Source organism: Bubalus bubalis, chromosome 23, assembly GCF_019923935.1.
Source record: "Bubalus bubalis isolate 160015118507 breed Murrah chromosome 23, NDDB_SH_1, whole genome shotgun sequence".
Lineage (NCBI taxonomy): Eukaryota > Metazoa > Chordata > Mammalia > Artiodactyla > Bovidae > Bubalus > Bubalus bubalis.
Window position 1 is genome coordinate 19,531,218 of NC_059179.1, and position 13,474 is coordinate 19,544,691.

The 13,474-nt window shown below is 39.6% G+C and overlaps 1 protein-coding gene across 12 annotated transcripts in view; it reads left to right on the top strand.

Moving 5' to 3' along the window:
• R3HCC1L (R3H domain and coiled-coil containing 1 like) overlaps nt 1-12,891 on the top strand; it is a 72,364-nt gene extending 59,473 nt beyond the window's left edge. For all 12 annotated transcript variants that reach the window (XM_044935350.2, XM_044935356.2, XM_044935353.2 and 9 more), the window contains 4 exons: nt 1,013-1,083; nt 1,949-2,044; nt 2,546-2,686; nt 12,077-12,891. In XM_044935350.2, coding sequence (XP_044791285.1) covers nt 1,013-1,083; nt 1,949-2,044; nt 2,546-2,686; nt 12,077-12,144 — 376 coding nt within the window. In that variant the 3' untranslated portion in view covers nt 12,145-12,891. The remainder of the gene's footprint in view (nt 1-1,012; nt 1,084-1,948; nt 2,045-2,545; nt 2,687-12,076) is intronic.
• Nucleotides 12,892-13,474: the final 583 nt, after the last annotated feature.

Here is a 13,474-nt window from a genome sequence, read left to right on the forward strand (position 1 = left end):
ACTTAGTTTTACATCAGGAAATTGTCTAACTAACCTTCAAAGCCTCTTTATTTCTTTTTCCTTCAAAGGAAATTTTTTCTTGACTAGTTGTTAAAAGGAAAAGATACTTTAGCAGTTGTCTTTTTTTGTTGTTCTTTATAGTGCTTTATTTAAGAAAAAAAAGAAAGAAAAGGTCATGGTGCAAAAGCCTGTGAGTCAAACACCAGAGTCAACTTCATATTTTAATCACATCTTCATTAATATTAATCATCTTCCTGATGAATATTGTTATTAATAAAAAATAATGGGCACCATTGATTTATTAAATGTCCACTAAATGCTCAACATCATGCCCTTTGCCTTGTCATGGATTATCTCATTTCCATTTTCACAGCAACTCTGTTAGGAAGGAATTCAACCCATTTTTTACAGATGAGCAAACCCGGCTTATAGAGAGATTAAACCAGCCCATGGCCTCAAGGTGGCAGAACCTGAATTTTGCTTTCTTAATTCCCTTCTACAACTGGGAAGAAAGAATAGGTCAGCCTCCCTGATTATAGGTGTCTGTTTTTTCTCTTATTTGATTGATTTTGTTTTGAATGACCCATCTCCCTGTCCCTCTCTGTCTCTTGTCTCTGCCCTTGAGCCTACATTTACATTAAATCCCAGTGACCTTCCCTGCCTACCTCCTCCTCCTCTGGTTCTTCTTTTCTTCTTATGCTTCCTTTCTCCAGTCCCCTAAAAACATCTCTTGTAAATAGTGTGATAAATACTTTACCTCCCCAGGGAACATGTGTGGCTTAATTAGTTGAATGGCTGACAAGGTAAAACCCTCCCAGGTAGTTCTTTATGATGGGTTATTGCTTTTAATGGCTTCTGCTCTCCAGGCCGCTTTGTGTGTCATTATCCCCACTCCACCCATGCACTTGTTGAGTTTCTCTCATCATGGAATGCCTTACAAGATTCTATTTGAAAGATGTTTTTTAAAAGTAAGTTTTATTTTAAGGAATAAAATTCTTTTATTTTGTTGCAGAAAGAAAGGATTTGATATTAAATGGGTGGACGATACACATGCCCTAGGAGTATTCTCCAGTCCGATTACAGGTATTCACCCAGTGGATTTCACTGTGTTTATTGTCCATTTTCTTCTGCTTCTTTTCCTTATTTGCTTTCTGTTCCAGCCACCTGGCATTTTATTCAGTCACTATAGATAAATGACCAGTAGAGGTTTTTGAGGCAAGTTACTTTGGTACCCATGTACTCCCCCACCCTCCCTTTTTACCCTAATCCAGTGGTATTTGGGGAGATGGTCAGCTTTTCAAGGTTATTTGCTGCATAACTGTCAGTTATGATACTGCATAAACAGGTAGAGATTTAAGAAGCCAGTATGAGTAAATGTTAATATGTTTGTGATTCTGCCCCCAGCCCCACTGACAGATGAATTTGCAGTAGCCCTTTAACCTGTCCAGTGATCATTTGTAATACATACTTTCTGAGTGTATGATTTGGCCTCTTTATCGGCATGAGGATAGATCTGATGCAGAGACTTTCAGACAAATTAGAGATGTTGATTCCTGTCCAATTCTTCTAAAATAAGGGTCTGCAAACTTATTCTGTAAAAAGCCATATAGTGGATATTTCAGGATATAAGGTTTCTGTTGTTACCTAACTCTGCTGTTGAGGAAAGACGGCACAATGAACAAGCACGGCTCTGTTGCAGTAAAACTTTACAAAAACAGGGTGGTTGGCTGGATTGGGTCATAGTTTTCTAATCCCCATTTTAAAATAATCACTGCCGAGTTGTTCCTTATGGATTTTCTAGAGCTTACCATTTCTTTTGCCCATGATGAAAAAATAAAGCACAACATCTAGAAAATACTTACTAAGAACTAGCCTTAACTATATATATATTTTGCATCACTCATCTTCATGTCTTCTACTTCTTTATATATATTTGTTCTCTTTACAGCTCGTGATGCTCTTGGTAGTAAACATACCATGGTGAAGATCCGGCCCTTGTCACAGGCCACGAGAGCAGCCAAGGCCAAAGCTAGAGCTTATGCTGGTAACCCTATAATCTCAGGAGCTTTTTCTTACTGATAGTCGTGTTCTCGTTTTTTTTTCCTAGCACTTGTATAGCATTCAGAGTTCTAAAGACATAACACTTTTATTTTTAGTGTTAAAAGAAATATTTTTAAGGAAAAAGGAAAAGAGAAGAGGCTCTGTTGGAAACACGGCATTGGAGAAGCCACTTGGAGAGAGTGGGATGCGGGCTGCAGGCGCTGCACTCACCGTTCCTGCGGCAGCCCTATCCAGTTTACCTCTGTGCCTGGCAGTTTGCTAGAGTCACCGTAGGAAATTGTCTTAATACAGATAATGGAGGCAGGGTTGTTTGTGCTTTGCCGTGTTAATTTCCTCTGATCTTCATCTATCAGGCTTGTATTAATTACTGCTGATGCAGCCCTTGTTAGTCTATTTTGTATGTTAATTACTGAGTTAAATCACTTGGAGCTAGAATGCTTTCTCTTCCTTACTGCCTCCTGCTCCCTCCTTTTCTCCCATTCAGAGTTTCTCCAGCCAGCAAAGGAGCGTCCTGAGACTTCAGCAGCCCTAGCCAGAAGGCTAGTCATCAGCGCCCTTGGGGTTCGAAGTAAGCAGAGCAAAACTGAACGGGAAGCAGAGCTTAAGAAACTGCGAGAAGCCCGAGGTGAGTTGAAGCTGATGGCATTCTTCTTTAGTTCCTTTAGAGCTCACTATAAAGCATGTGTTTAAAAAAAAAAAAAAAAAAATGAAGCTCATTCCATATTGTCATTTCCATTTCCTAGAAGCCTCCCACATATATTGAAATTGTGTTCATGACTTATATTTAGGAGGAAGACATGTTGGAATATGTCTGCTTGTTCCACACACCAAGGTATCCTAATCCATGCTCCTTTGTTGTTTTTTAAAAGATAGGTTCCGTCTTTTTAGCTCATCCATGGCTGTTTCTATAGTTCTTGCTCCTGACTCAGAAAAATTTTCCTATGAAGACATAGTAATCTCCCAGGCAGAAAACAGTATTTGCTGTGGTTTTACTGGGCCATGATTGCCATGATTTTATCAAATGGTTTAGATCTTAGGTAGAAGATAAATTAAGGAAAAGCCAGCAATTGACATTGGTGATGATAACTCTAGGATGTAATTTTTTTATTTTATTTTTATTTTTTTGCAATTTTAATTTTATTTTATTTTTAAACTTTACAATATTGTATTGGTTTTGCCAGATATCGAAATGAATCTGCCACAGGTATACAAAGACAGTCCTGAGTGGCTCCATTAGAGCACATCTAGGTTAGCCTAATCTTATTATTTTCCAGGACTTAAGACTTCTCAGAAAATATTTCAACTGATCCACAAGCAGGGTTTTTCTTTCCCTATAGTTTGTAGTTGAGGCTAAATGTTTCTCTCCTCTTTATAGGCTATTGACTTGTATGTAAAGGCTTGGGACTCCAATTGCACTTAAGTACTTTTTATCAAACTTCAGAGTATAAACAGTCTGATTGCCTTAGTCCACGATCTATGGAATCTGAAGGCAGTTTATTCTGAAAATTCCACTTACTGAAAAGTAGCTTCATTTTTCCATTAAACGAATTGAAGTTTCAAACTCCTTGTTTATTCCCGGTCTAACAAGGCCATTAATACTTCCTGTCCACTCTGCTTTGGTGATAGCAGGCAGCTTGCAGACTCTCAGCTGCACTGGCCAGATAACCAGTGACAGAGTGTGTCATGGCAGGTGCTAGAGTTTCAGAGGTGAACCAACTAATTTTTTGAAACCTTAATGATGATAATGAGGCAGTTTTGATTTTTCTCATGCTTTCTTGACCCAAAGGGTTCCTTGAGATTATAGAAACAGGGGAGGATGCCTCTGGTTTTTATATGTGGCACTGTCAGAACTAGATAAAGTGGAATGTGCAGTGTGCTTAACCCTTTACTAATTGGTTATCTCTGAGGAAAATGATTCCTCTGTCATAACCACAGTCATCTCAGAAGGTCAGCGGCGGGTAAAGACTGTGGCATGTAGAAAAGGAGATGTGATTCTTTTTGCAGTGTACACGCCTCCCTATGAGTGTAATGTCACCTGTATTTCAACAGGAACTGCAACAATAGTTTTGTGTGGATATCACCTGAGTACCCCACTGTTTCTCTGTAGGGCCATCATCATACAGGCGCACTTGAATTTATTTTAAGTGCCCAGCTATACAAAGGACATTTCAGTGATGCAGTTAAAAATGAGGCTTTTGGCTAAGTGGGTACCCTGGTACATACGTTTTTGAAGAAGCCTTTTAGTTGTGAATAGAGGCCCACTGTGATAAATTTCTCCTATCCATTGGTGCTAAAACTATACAGGTTATAGAGGGCTCTTCCTTTATTGTGTCTCAGAACTCTCTCATTCTCTATATCTGAGAAGATGCCTATGGAAAATTCCAATATAGCTTTCTGGCTGCTTAGGCATTAAGCATACACTCTAATAATTGCCTGCATGGAACCTAAAACTGCTCACTTAAAAGATTTTTTTTTCTGTGAAAATGAAAAGTACTGTTTAGATATTAAATAGAACAGATATTTTTGTTCCAAATCTAACACTGGAGGGAAGGGGGTCAGTACAGCACAAGAAATAACATTATAAGCTATAGAATCAGACTGCCTGGGTCTGTATCTAAGCTCTTCCATTTACTGGCTGTGTCACCTTGGGCAAATTACTTACTCTCTGGAGGCCTCTGTTTCCTCATCCATAAAATGGAAATCAAGTGAGATAATCCACAAAAGGTACTTAGTCATTTTCAAAACCCATAGGAACACTCTCCTTCCTTTTTCTCTAGGCCCATAATAAGAGAAACAGGCCCATGATAGATAAATGTTAGCTGCTGCTGTTTTTAATAATAGTAGCAATATCATTTTATGGTGAGTCCAGCACAGATTCCAGTGCATATGTTTCTTGTCATTAATCTTTTTGTTTTCAGTTGCCTCTGATACTCTTATCAACTACGTTTGGCGTTGCCCCTGTGCAAGGCATTGTGCTCCCTAATTAGGAAGACTAGATTTTGTTCCTCTTTTTAAGACCTACAATCTGGTAGAGATATCTGCCTTGAGTAAGACAGAAAATATGAACCTGATATTTTAAGCAGTTTTTTCTTCTCTTTACTTCCGAAGATTTTAAGATTAAAAGCCACAAAAGGTTTTTGCAATTAAAAGGATTGAAGGAAGTTCCTGGCAGTATAACATGTTATGCTAACTCTTGATGGGAATGATATTATCTCCATTTTAGAGGTAAAGTATCAATAACTGGCCTAGGGTTACCCAACTGGTAAATTGAGAGGTGGTATTGGAACCTAGGCCTCTCTAATTAAAACCCATGTTCCTTCTACAACACTGTATTCCCTTTTGAAGGCGTTTTGGGGGTAATTAACATTTTTTTCCCCAGTAAAAAAAATTTTTAAGGTCTTCAGAAAATAAAATATGACAGGCTTCTTTTTAGTTATCTGTTCCAGTGGTTAAGAGCTTTTACTATCAGAAAATTCTTCCTTAGGTCTAACTGAAATCTATACAATAGTTTAAAAGTTTTTTCTTAGGTATTTACTGGAAATCAGAAGCATCTGGACACCATTCTGTTTGAACAGCTTTTAACTATAAAGATCAAGGGCAGATTATTTAGGAATGAGGGGATCTGGAGTATTAATAGAGTTTTTGCCATTAACTAGCTATGTAGCTGTGGCAGGTCTCTTATACCTCCCTGTGCCCCAGTTTCCAACACAGTGAAAGCAATGCTTGACTCAACTAACCTTGGAGAATTCTTTGAGCAACATAAGTTAACATATATAAAAACGTTTAGAAAGGTGCTTTATGTATTTAGAATACTATTGTTTGTGTGCCTCTTGGGAAGTTAATACTCATTATAATAATACGTGCCAGTAATGACGGATACGTGCTGTTGCCCCCATTCATTACCTGTGACAGACAATGCTCGTCAGCCATGACACTCTTTCTTGGTGACTTTTGACTTGACCATTTGCTAGTCGATCAGAATTAGTATGAAATCGAAGTCTGTGTGCCATCCTGATATAGGTACTTTCGTTATTAATACTAGGGTTTCCCAGGTGGTGGTGCAGTGGTAAAGACTCAGCCTGCCAGTGCAGCAGACACAAGAGATGAGGGTTCAGTCTCTGGGTTGGGAAGATCCCCTGGAGTAGGAAATGACAACCTACTCCAGTATTCTTGCCTGAAAACTTCCATGGACAGAGGAACCAGCGGGCTACAGTCCATGGTGTTGCAAAGAGTCAGACATGACTGAGTGCATGCGTGCATGTGCGTGTGTGTGCGCGCACGCACACACACACACACACACACATTAATGATACTATGGGAAAAAATCTCATAGCCTCTCTTTTTCCCACTTCAAGAGTTCTGCTGTCTGGCACAGTGCTTAGTTTGTAAAGAGATACTCAGCTACATATTCATTAACATGAATGACATTGGTTACTTTTTTCTTCGTTAAATCTTATTTCGCTCATGATTCTACTCTGAACCCTTTCAAGTCCTCCATGATTTTCTTAAAAAACCCAGAGTTAAACATTGCATATGGAACCTTTCTAATTAATGAATTTGGAATTTGGCAGTATAAACTTCCTTTACCCTACTTTGGTCTTCTTACCATTTTATTGAGGAGTCTTTGTCTTAATCCTTAAAAAAAGAGATTAAGAAAGTAATCTTGGAGAAAGGGAATGGCAAACCACTTCAGTATTCTTGCCTTGAGAACCCTATGAACAGTATGAAAAGGCAAAAAGTTAGGACAATGAAAGATGAACTCCCCAGGTCAGTAGGTGCCCAATATGCTACTGGAGATCAGTGGAGAAATAACTCCAGAAAGAATGAAGAGACGGAGCCAAAGCAAAAACAGCATCCAGTTGTGGATGTGACTGGTGATGGAAGTTAAGTCCGGTGTTCTAAAGAGCAACATTGCATAGGAACCTGGAATGTTAGGTCCATGAATCAAGGCAAATCGGAAGTGATCAAACGGGAGATGGCAAGAGTGAACATGGACATTTTAGGAATTGGTGAACTAAAATGGACTGCAATGGGTGAATTTAACTCAGATGACCATTATATCTACTTCTGTGGGCAAGAATCCCTTAGAAGAAATGAAGTAGCCATCATAGTCAACAAAAGAGTCCGAAATGCAGTACTTAGATGCAATCTCAAAAACGACAGAATGATCTCTGTCAGTGATCTTTTATCATTGACAGTAAGTGATAAAACCACATTTTAAAGTCCAAACTCAGGAATATATGTAAAATTTCCCCATGTTCCACTTGTCAGAACACTTAATTCCCATCTAAAGTTGGAATCAGAGTTCTCAGAATAAGCTACTCTCATTTTAAAAGCCGGCTGTAATTTTGTTTCATAACTGTGTGTCGTTTTACTCTTGGGGGAGGATGATTAATTGGCTGGTTCTGAAAGGCCATCTTTTGGGGCACAGGCCAGAGAGGCAGAGTAAGTAAACAATAATTTGATCCCTTAGTTTGATTAATGAAATCACTAAGAACTTAAAAGTAAAATCATCTCTGTAGGATACCTAGTCAACTGTAATAAAAATCTAATCACAGCCCCTGCCTTCTGAAATCCTTTTTAGGAATTCCGTTATTCTGCCTCCAAGGACAGCACTGCATTGCTGACTCGTAGGCTAGGTCTTATGGCATTTTCTTGGTGTCCTTTCTCCCTCTTTGTAAAGTTCCCTTCATTTCCTATCTTTTTCTTTGGGATGCAGCGTTTACCCATATTTTTGGAGTCACCTGCCTTTTAATAAACTTATGTCTGTGGCCCTGATCAGAGATGAAAATGTTTACAGACTCACTGACCCACTCCAGTACTCTTGCCTGGAAAATCCCATGGACAGAGGGGCCTGGTGGGCTGCAGTCCATGGGGTCGCTGGGAGTCGGACACGACTGAGCAACTTCACTTTATTTTTTCACTTTCATGCATTGGAGAAGGAAATGGCAACCCACTCCAGTGTTCTTGCCTGGAGAATCCCAGGGACGGGGGAGCCTGGTGGGCTGCCGTCTGTGGGGTAGCACAGAGTCGGACACGACTGAAGTGACTTAGCAGCAGCAGCAGCAGCAGACTGGTTTACCAATTATTGCCAAGTAAATAGCATGATTATACTTAATGCATTGATAACCATTCCACCCTCTAGAGTTAAATGCTCACTTAACATTTATGTGAGGTAGATTCCATTTCCCCATGTATTAATGATCATATACATACTTGGTAATCTAAAATCTAAAACTAAAACTTGCTAAAATGCAGAGGTTACTTATATCAGCCTTCCTTGATCTCCCAGGTCTGTCAATCCATAAAAGAAGGCAATTAGATTAGTTTGACTAGACTTGTATTTCAAGTCTTGATGTTGATTTTTGCTCTGTAGGTGGCTACAAGTAGATTTTGTGATGATTTTCCATTGTTTTCTTAGGTGTAGAAGTAAATTTTGAACGTTTTAATTTCCATCTCTTTTCTTTATTGTTTTAAACATGACACCAAACTGGCCCCTTTTTCATCTTCAGCACTTTCCATTTCCTCAGTGAGAACTCAACTCATTTAATATAATTGTTTCTGCCAATTTATTTATTATACTGAGAAATAAAAGTCTTCAGGGCTTTAGGTTAATCATTTCATACTAATATTCTCTTCTTCTTTGGTTCCATGCCCTCATGGCTGCTGTTGGGCTATCTCTTAGTTTACTTTTTTAATTGGTGGAGTTAATAGGAGCTTTTAAAAAAATGCTGTCTATCAGCTATTACCTCTTTTCTTTAGTAAAAGGCAACATGTTTATTCTTTACTATTCTGACCATATTTTTTTTTCCCACATATTTTCCTTTTCTGTGTAGATATTTTCAGATCTTGTCTTCAGATGTCAGGGTAGTGGAAAGTATTCTGATTTAAGAACTAAGGACATGGGTTCCAGCTTCAGGTTTTCACTGATTATATAACCTTAGGCAAGTCACTTGACTCGTCCAAGCTTCCATTTCTTTAAAATGAAGAAAATATATTTAGGTCTTATCCTAACCTGTATTTATGTATTCTGTTCATGTTCTGTATTTCTAAATTTAAGCCTCACATTTTCACTGTTTCTTTGTGCTTCTCAATTTGTCTCTCTATTCTTGCTGATTTTATCATATGGTTTACCACCAGAATTTCCTCTTATATTTACATATATTTGGTAAACAGATGTACGGTCTTTTGTTAGAAAGTGTTAGGATAGGAAATGTTTCAGAAATCTAAACTATTCTAATTTTAGAAAGATAATATGTTTATCTTAATATCTCTTTCCTAACACCAAAATCGAATCCGCTAGCATTAATATTTCTGTAACAGACTGACTAGTCACATTAAATGGCATATAAAGGCTATAAAGCAGCCTTATGACCTTTCAGGTTATAGTATAGTTAAAGGAACTTTGGTCTCAAGCTTTTTAAAAAACAATTTTTTTTTTCAGTGCTACTTTGATTTTGAAATTGTGAATTATGGGCCAAAATTCTGTTTTTCTACTGCTCCTGGATTTCCTTTCTTATAACATTCCACATTGCCTTTCTGGTTTACCTCTCTGAGCTTATTAAAATATCTAAGTTCTAATAATTCACTTGTCTGTTTTCTTTACTTTTTCTTGGAAGTCAGACCAGTTTTTGTTTTTGTCCAAGGTTGCCTTTGCCTTTAGATCCTTTCCTAACTTTTCCCTGTTTTTAAGGATCAGAAACCAGCATCGGCCAGTTATCCTTAGTACTGTCTCCCTGGAGAATCCCAACCCAGTTTAAGCCTGCCTTGAAGCTGAGTCCAGGACTCTGAATTCAAACTAGCCTTCAGTTGGGACGTTGCCTACCCCCATTTTTTGCCTCTTGTAACTTTGCTGCTATTTTCAGATGGTGCCACAAGAGGGTGCCCATATAGCAGCAGATTTCTCTTTCTCACATTTCCAAGTGCCAGTCAGCGTCCTTATCAAGTTCTTTGCCTTTAAAGTTGAGTCAAATATAAGAATTTTTGTAAGGTATTCTGTTAATTTGGAAAGATAACATCAAAATAGCAAGTATTGATATTAACTCTAAACTCACTTTGATTTCTGTAATTCCCCTTGGTTCATGACTTGCAAAATCTTTTACAGGCATTATCTGAAATAATTGCCCTTGGAAGGAAGCACTTAGGCTTAATTATCTACATTTTATAGTGTCAGGATCAATGACTGACTAGCCATGAAATTAGAACTGGTATTGTGGCACCTAGTAAAGCGCTTGGGTCACCAAACTGTGTATGGTATGTACTGTCTCAGGTCTTGATGAAAGTGTTAAATGGAAACCAAGCTTATGTGTTAAAATTTGAAGATGGTTTGCCCAGATTTGTGCATTTTTTGTTTTTAGAAATAGTTTTTATTTTCCCTTCATTATATGTGGTCTTTTTTCCATGTTGGAATTGACATTCCAGAAGGTTTCTGGCTCCTGAAAGTACTCTGAAAATATTAAAATTTGATTTTCCTGTGAAGTATTTTTTTTTGTAGGATTGTAGTAGAGAGATATTACTAAAGCCCAGTGGCTACTATTTCCATTTGAGCAAGAAGGTAGAAGAAAAATATTAAAACATATTCTTGATCCCTTTTGAAATATTTATAAAGATCAGTCAGTCAGTTCAGTTGCTCAGTCGTGTCCGACTCTTTGCAACCCCATGAACCGCAGCACACCAGGCCTCCCTGTCCACCACCAACTCCCAGAGTTCACCCAAACCCATGTCCATCGAGTCGGTGATGCCATCCAACCATCTCATCCTCTGTCGTTCCCTTCTCCTCCTGCCCTCAATCTTTCCCAGCGTCAGGGTCTTTTCAAATGAGTCAGCTCTTTGCATCAGGTGACCAAAGGATTGGAGTTTCAGCTTCAACATCATTTCTTCCAGTGAACACCCAGGACTGATTTCCTTTAGGATGGACTGGTTGGATCTCCTTGCAGTCCAAGGGACTCTCAAGAGTCTTCTCCAACACCACAGTTCAAAAACATCAGTTCTTCTGCGCTCAGCTTTCTTTATAGTCCAACTCTCACATCCATACATGACCACTGGAAAAACCATAGCCTTGACTAGATGGACCTTTGTTGACAAAGTAATGTCTCTACTTTTTAATATGCTATCTAGGTTGGTTATAACTTTCCTTCTAAGGAGTAAACGTCTTTTAATTTCATGGCTGCAGTCACCATCTGCAGTGATTTTGGAGCCCAGAAAAATAAAGTCTGACACTGTTTCCACTGTTTCCCCATCTATTTGCCATGAAGTGATGGGACCGGATTCCATGAATGTTGAGCTTTAAGCCAACTTTTTCATTCTCCTCTTTCACTTTCATCAAGAGGCTTTTTAGTTTCTCTTCACTTTCTGCCATAAGGGTGGGTGTCATCTGCATACCTGAGGTTATTGATGTTTCTCCCGGCAGTCTTGATTCCAGCTTGTGCTTCTTCCAGCCCAGCGTTTCTCATGATGTACTCTGCATGGAAGTTAAATAAGCAGGGTGACAATATACAGCCTTGATGTACTCCTTTTCCTATTTGGAACCAGTCTGTTGTTCTATGTCCAGTTCTAACTGTTGCTTCCTGACCTATATACAGGTTTCTCAAGAGGCAGGTCAGGTGGTCTGGTATTCCCATCTCCTTCAGAATTTTCCACAGTTTATTAAAGATCAGTAGACTGGGAATAATGGCCAGTTTCACTGAAGCACTAATGCAGTTGAGAAAGAGAACTAAAATAAATACCTTAATAATAAGATAAGAATCTGGATCCTCCTTGGTTCTGACTTTTATTCCATATGCTTTTAATTTCTGTTAGCCCAGCCCTTTCTCTTTTTGTTGTATAGTAATGCTAACACTATTTCAACTTACAAAGCACTTGGAAAGTGAAAAATATTAACTCTTGGAATCAGGTAAGAGAAAACCAGGGAATCCACCCATTTCATGATTAAAATTAGCCGTGTAATTCAGATTAAGGGAAAGCTACTGGTTATGTGAACTTATACTACTATTTTTAACACTGCTTTTATTTACAGAGAGAAAACGATTGGAAGCCAAGCAACGGGAAGCCATCTGGGAAGGCAGAGACCAGTCTGCAGTTTGAACATCACTTGATGAAAGGGATAATTCCAGGAATTCAGAAAGTACTTCCAGTTTTCAGAGGATTTTTCCAGACCTCTGTGTACATGCAGATGTGCGTGTTAATGAAAGAAAGAGATAAAGCGATCAAGACAAGGGCTGACTGGGTACAAGAAGAAGAGCAACTCCTGTTTGTCTTCACTCCTACGTGCAGTTCTTTGGAATCGCCTTACTGTGTTGCATGTGGAAGGAAGCCGTCAGCTTCGGAGAAACTTGGAGGATGTGACTTCCAGGAATCCTCTGGACAGGGCAAGCCATGCTTCCAAGATGTTTTAAGTGAAAGCAAAACAGAGGATTCAAACCTGTGACGATGGGAGATTTAGGCCCTGCAAAGGCAGGGTGTTCTTAGTACCTCACAAAGCTGAGACCAGCAATATTGCGAGGGGCAGATGAGGCAGGTGGGGGACAGAGGGGAGGGAGCCGCTAGTACAAAGAGGTGGACGGGGATCTGGTATAGTTGGTATTCACAGGATCTACACTGCCAGTTCCAGAACCCCAAAGTGGGCGAACTGCAGCAGGTGTGGGCATTTGGACTCCAGATCTTGTACTAAGCCGAGTGCCTGGGGCTGCTCCAGCTGCATGGCAGCCAGGGGCTTGCCAGCTTCATTCCTCATAGGAAGCTAGTCTTGGGAGCTGGGTGCCAGTTCCGGTTTAAACAGCACTATCATGTTATAAGAGGGAGACATTAAAGCCCATTTTGTGGTATACATCACTCAGCTGTTGGTCGGTTTTGTCATTCCCACAAAGAAATGGGAGTACAGTTCTCCCCTTATTTTCACCCCTATAACGCTGTGTAGGGGATTCGGTGGGCCTGTTGGTTTAACTGAACCCTGCTGAGTAGACTGCTGATCATCTGGTGCCCGAGAGTACACTACAGAAATACTCCCCTGGGACTGGTTTATGGCAGCTTCTCTCCCCTTCCTGTCCTCTTCACACATCCCCACCCCACCCTCTTGCCTTCGCCATTTCGTCCAGTCTGACATCCTGCAGAAGCCATCTGGCACACAGTGTGTTTCTGGTATGGTCTACTCTGCCCATGCCAGAGGCATTTGGCAAGCCACACCAGACCATGCATTACAGTGAAGAGCAGCCAGAATCACACACACACCTCTGGGCACTGAGAGATTTCCTAAAAGACACGGACAAGTCAGCTCAGGCGTCATCCTTCTCATATCTGCATCGTCAATGTTTTAGGAAAGTAGTTCTACACTGAAGAGACGTTAGTGCTAGACGGTAAGATGCTGAGGTAGCAAGAAACAGTGCCTCATTGTGCTTTCAACGAGGGCAGCAGCCTC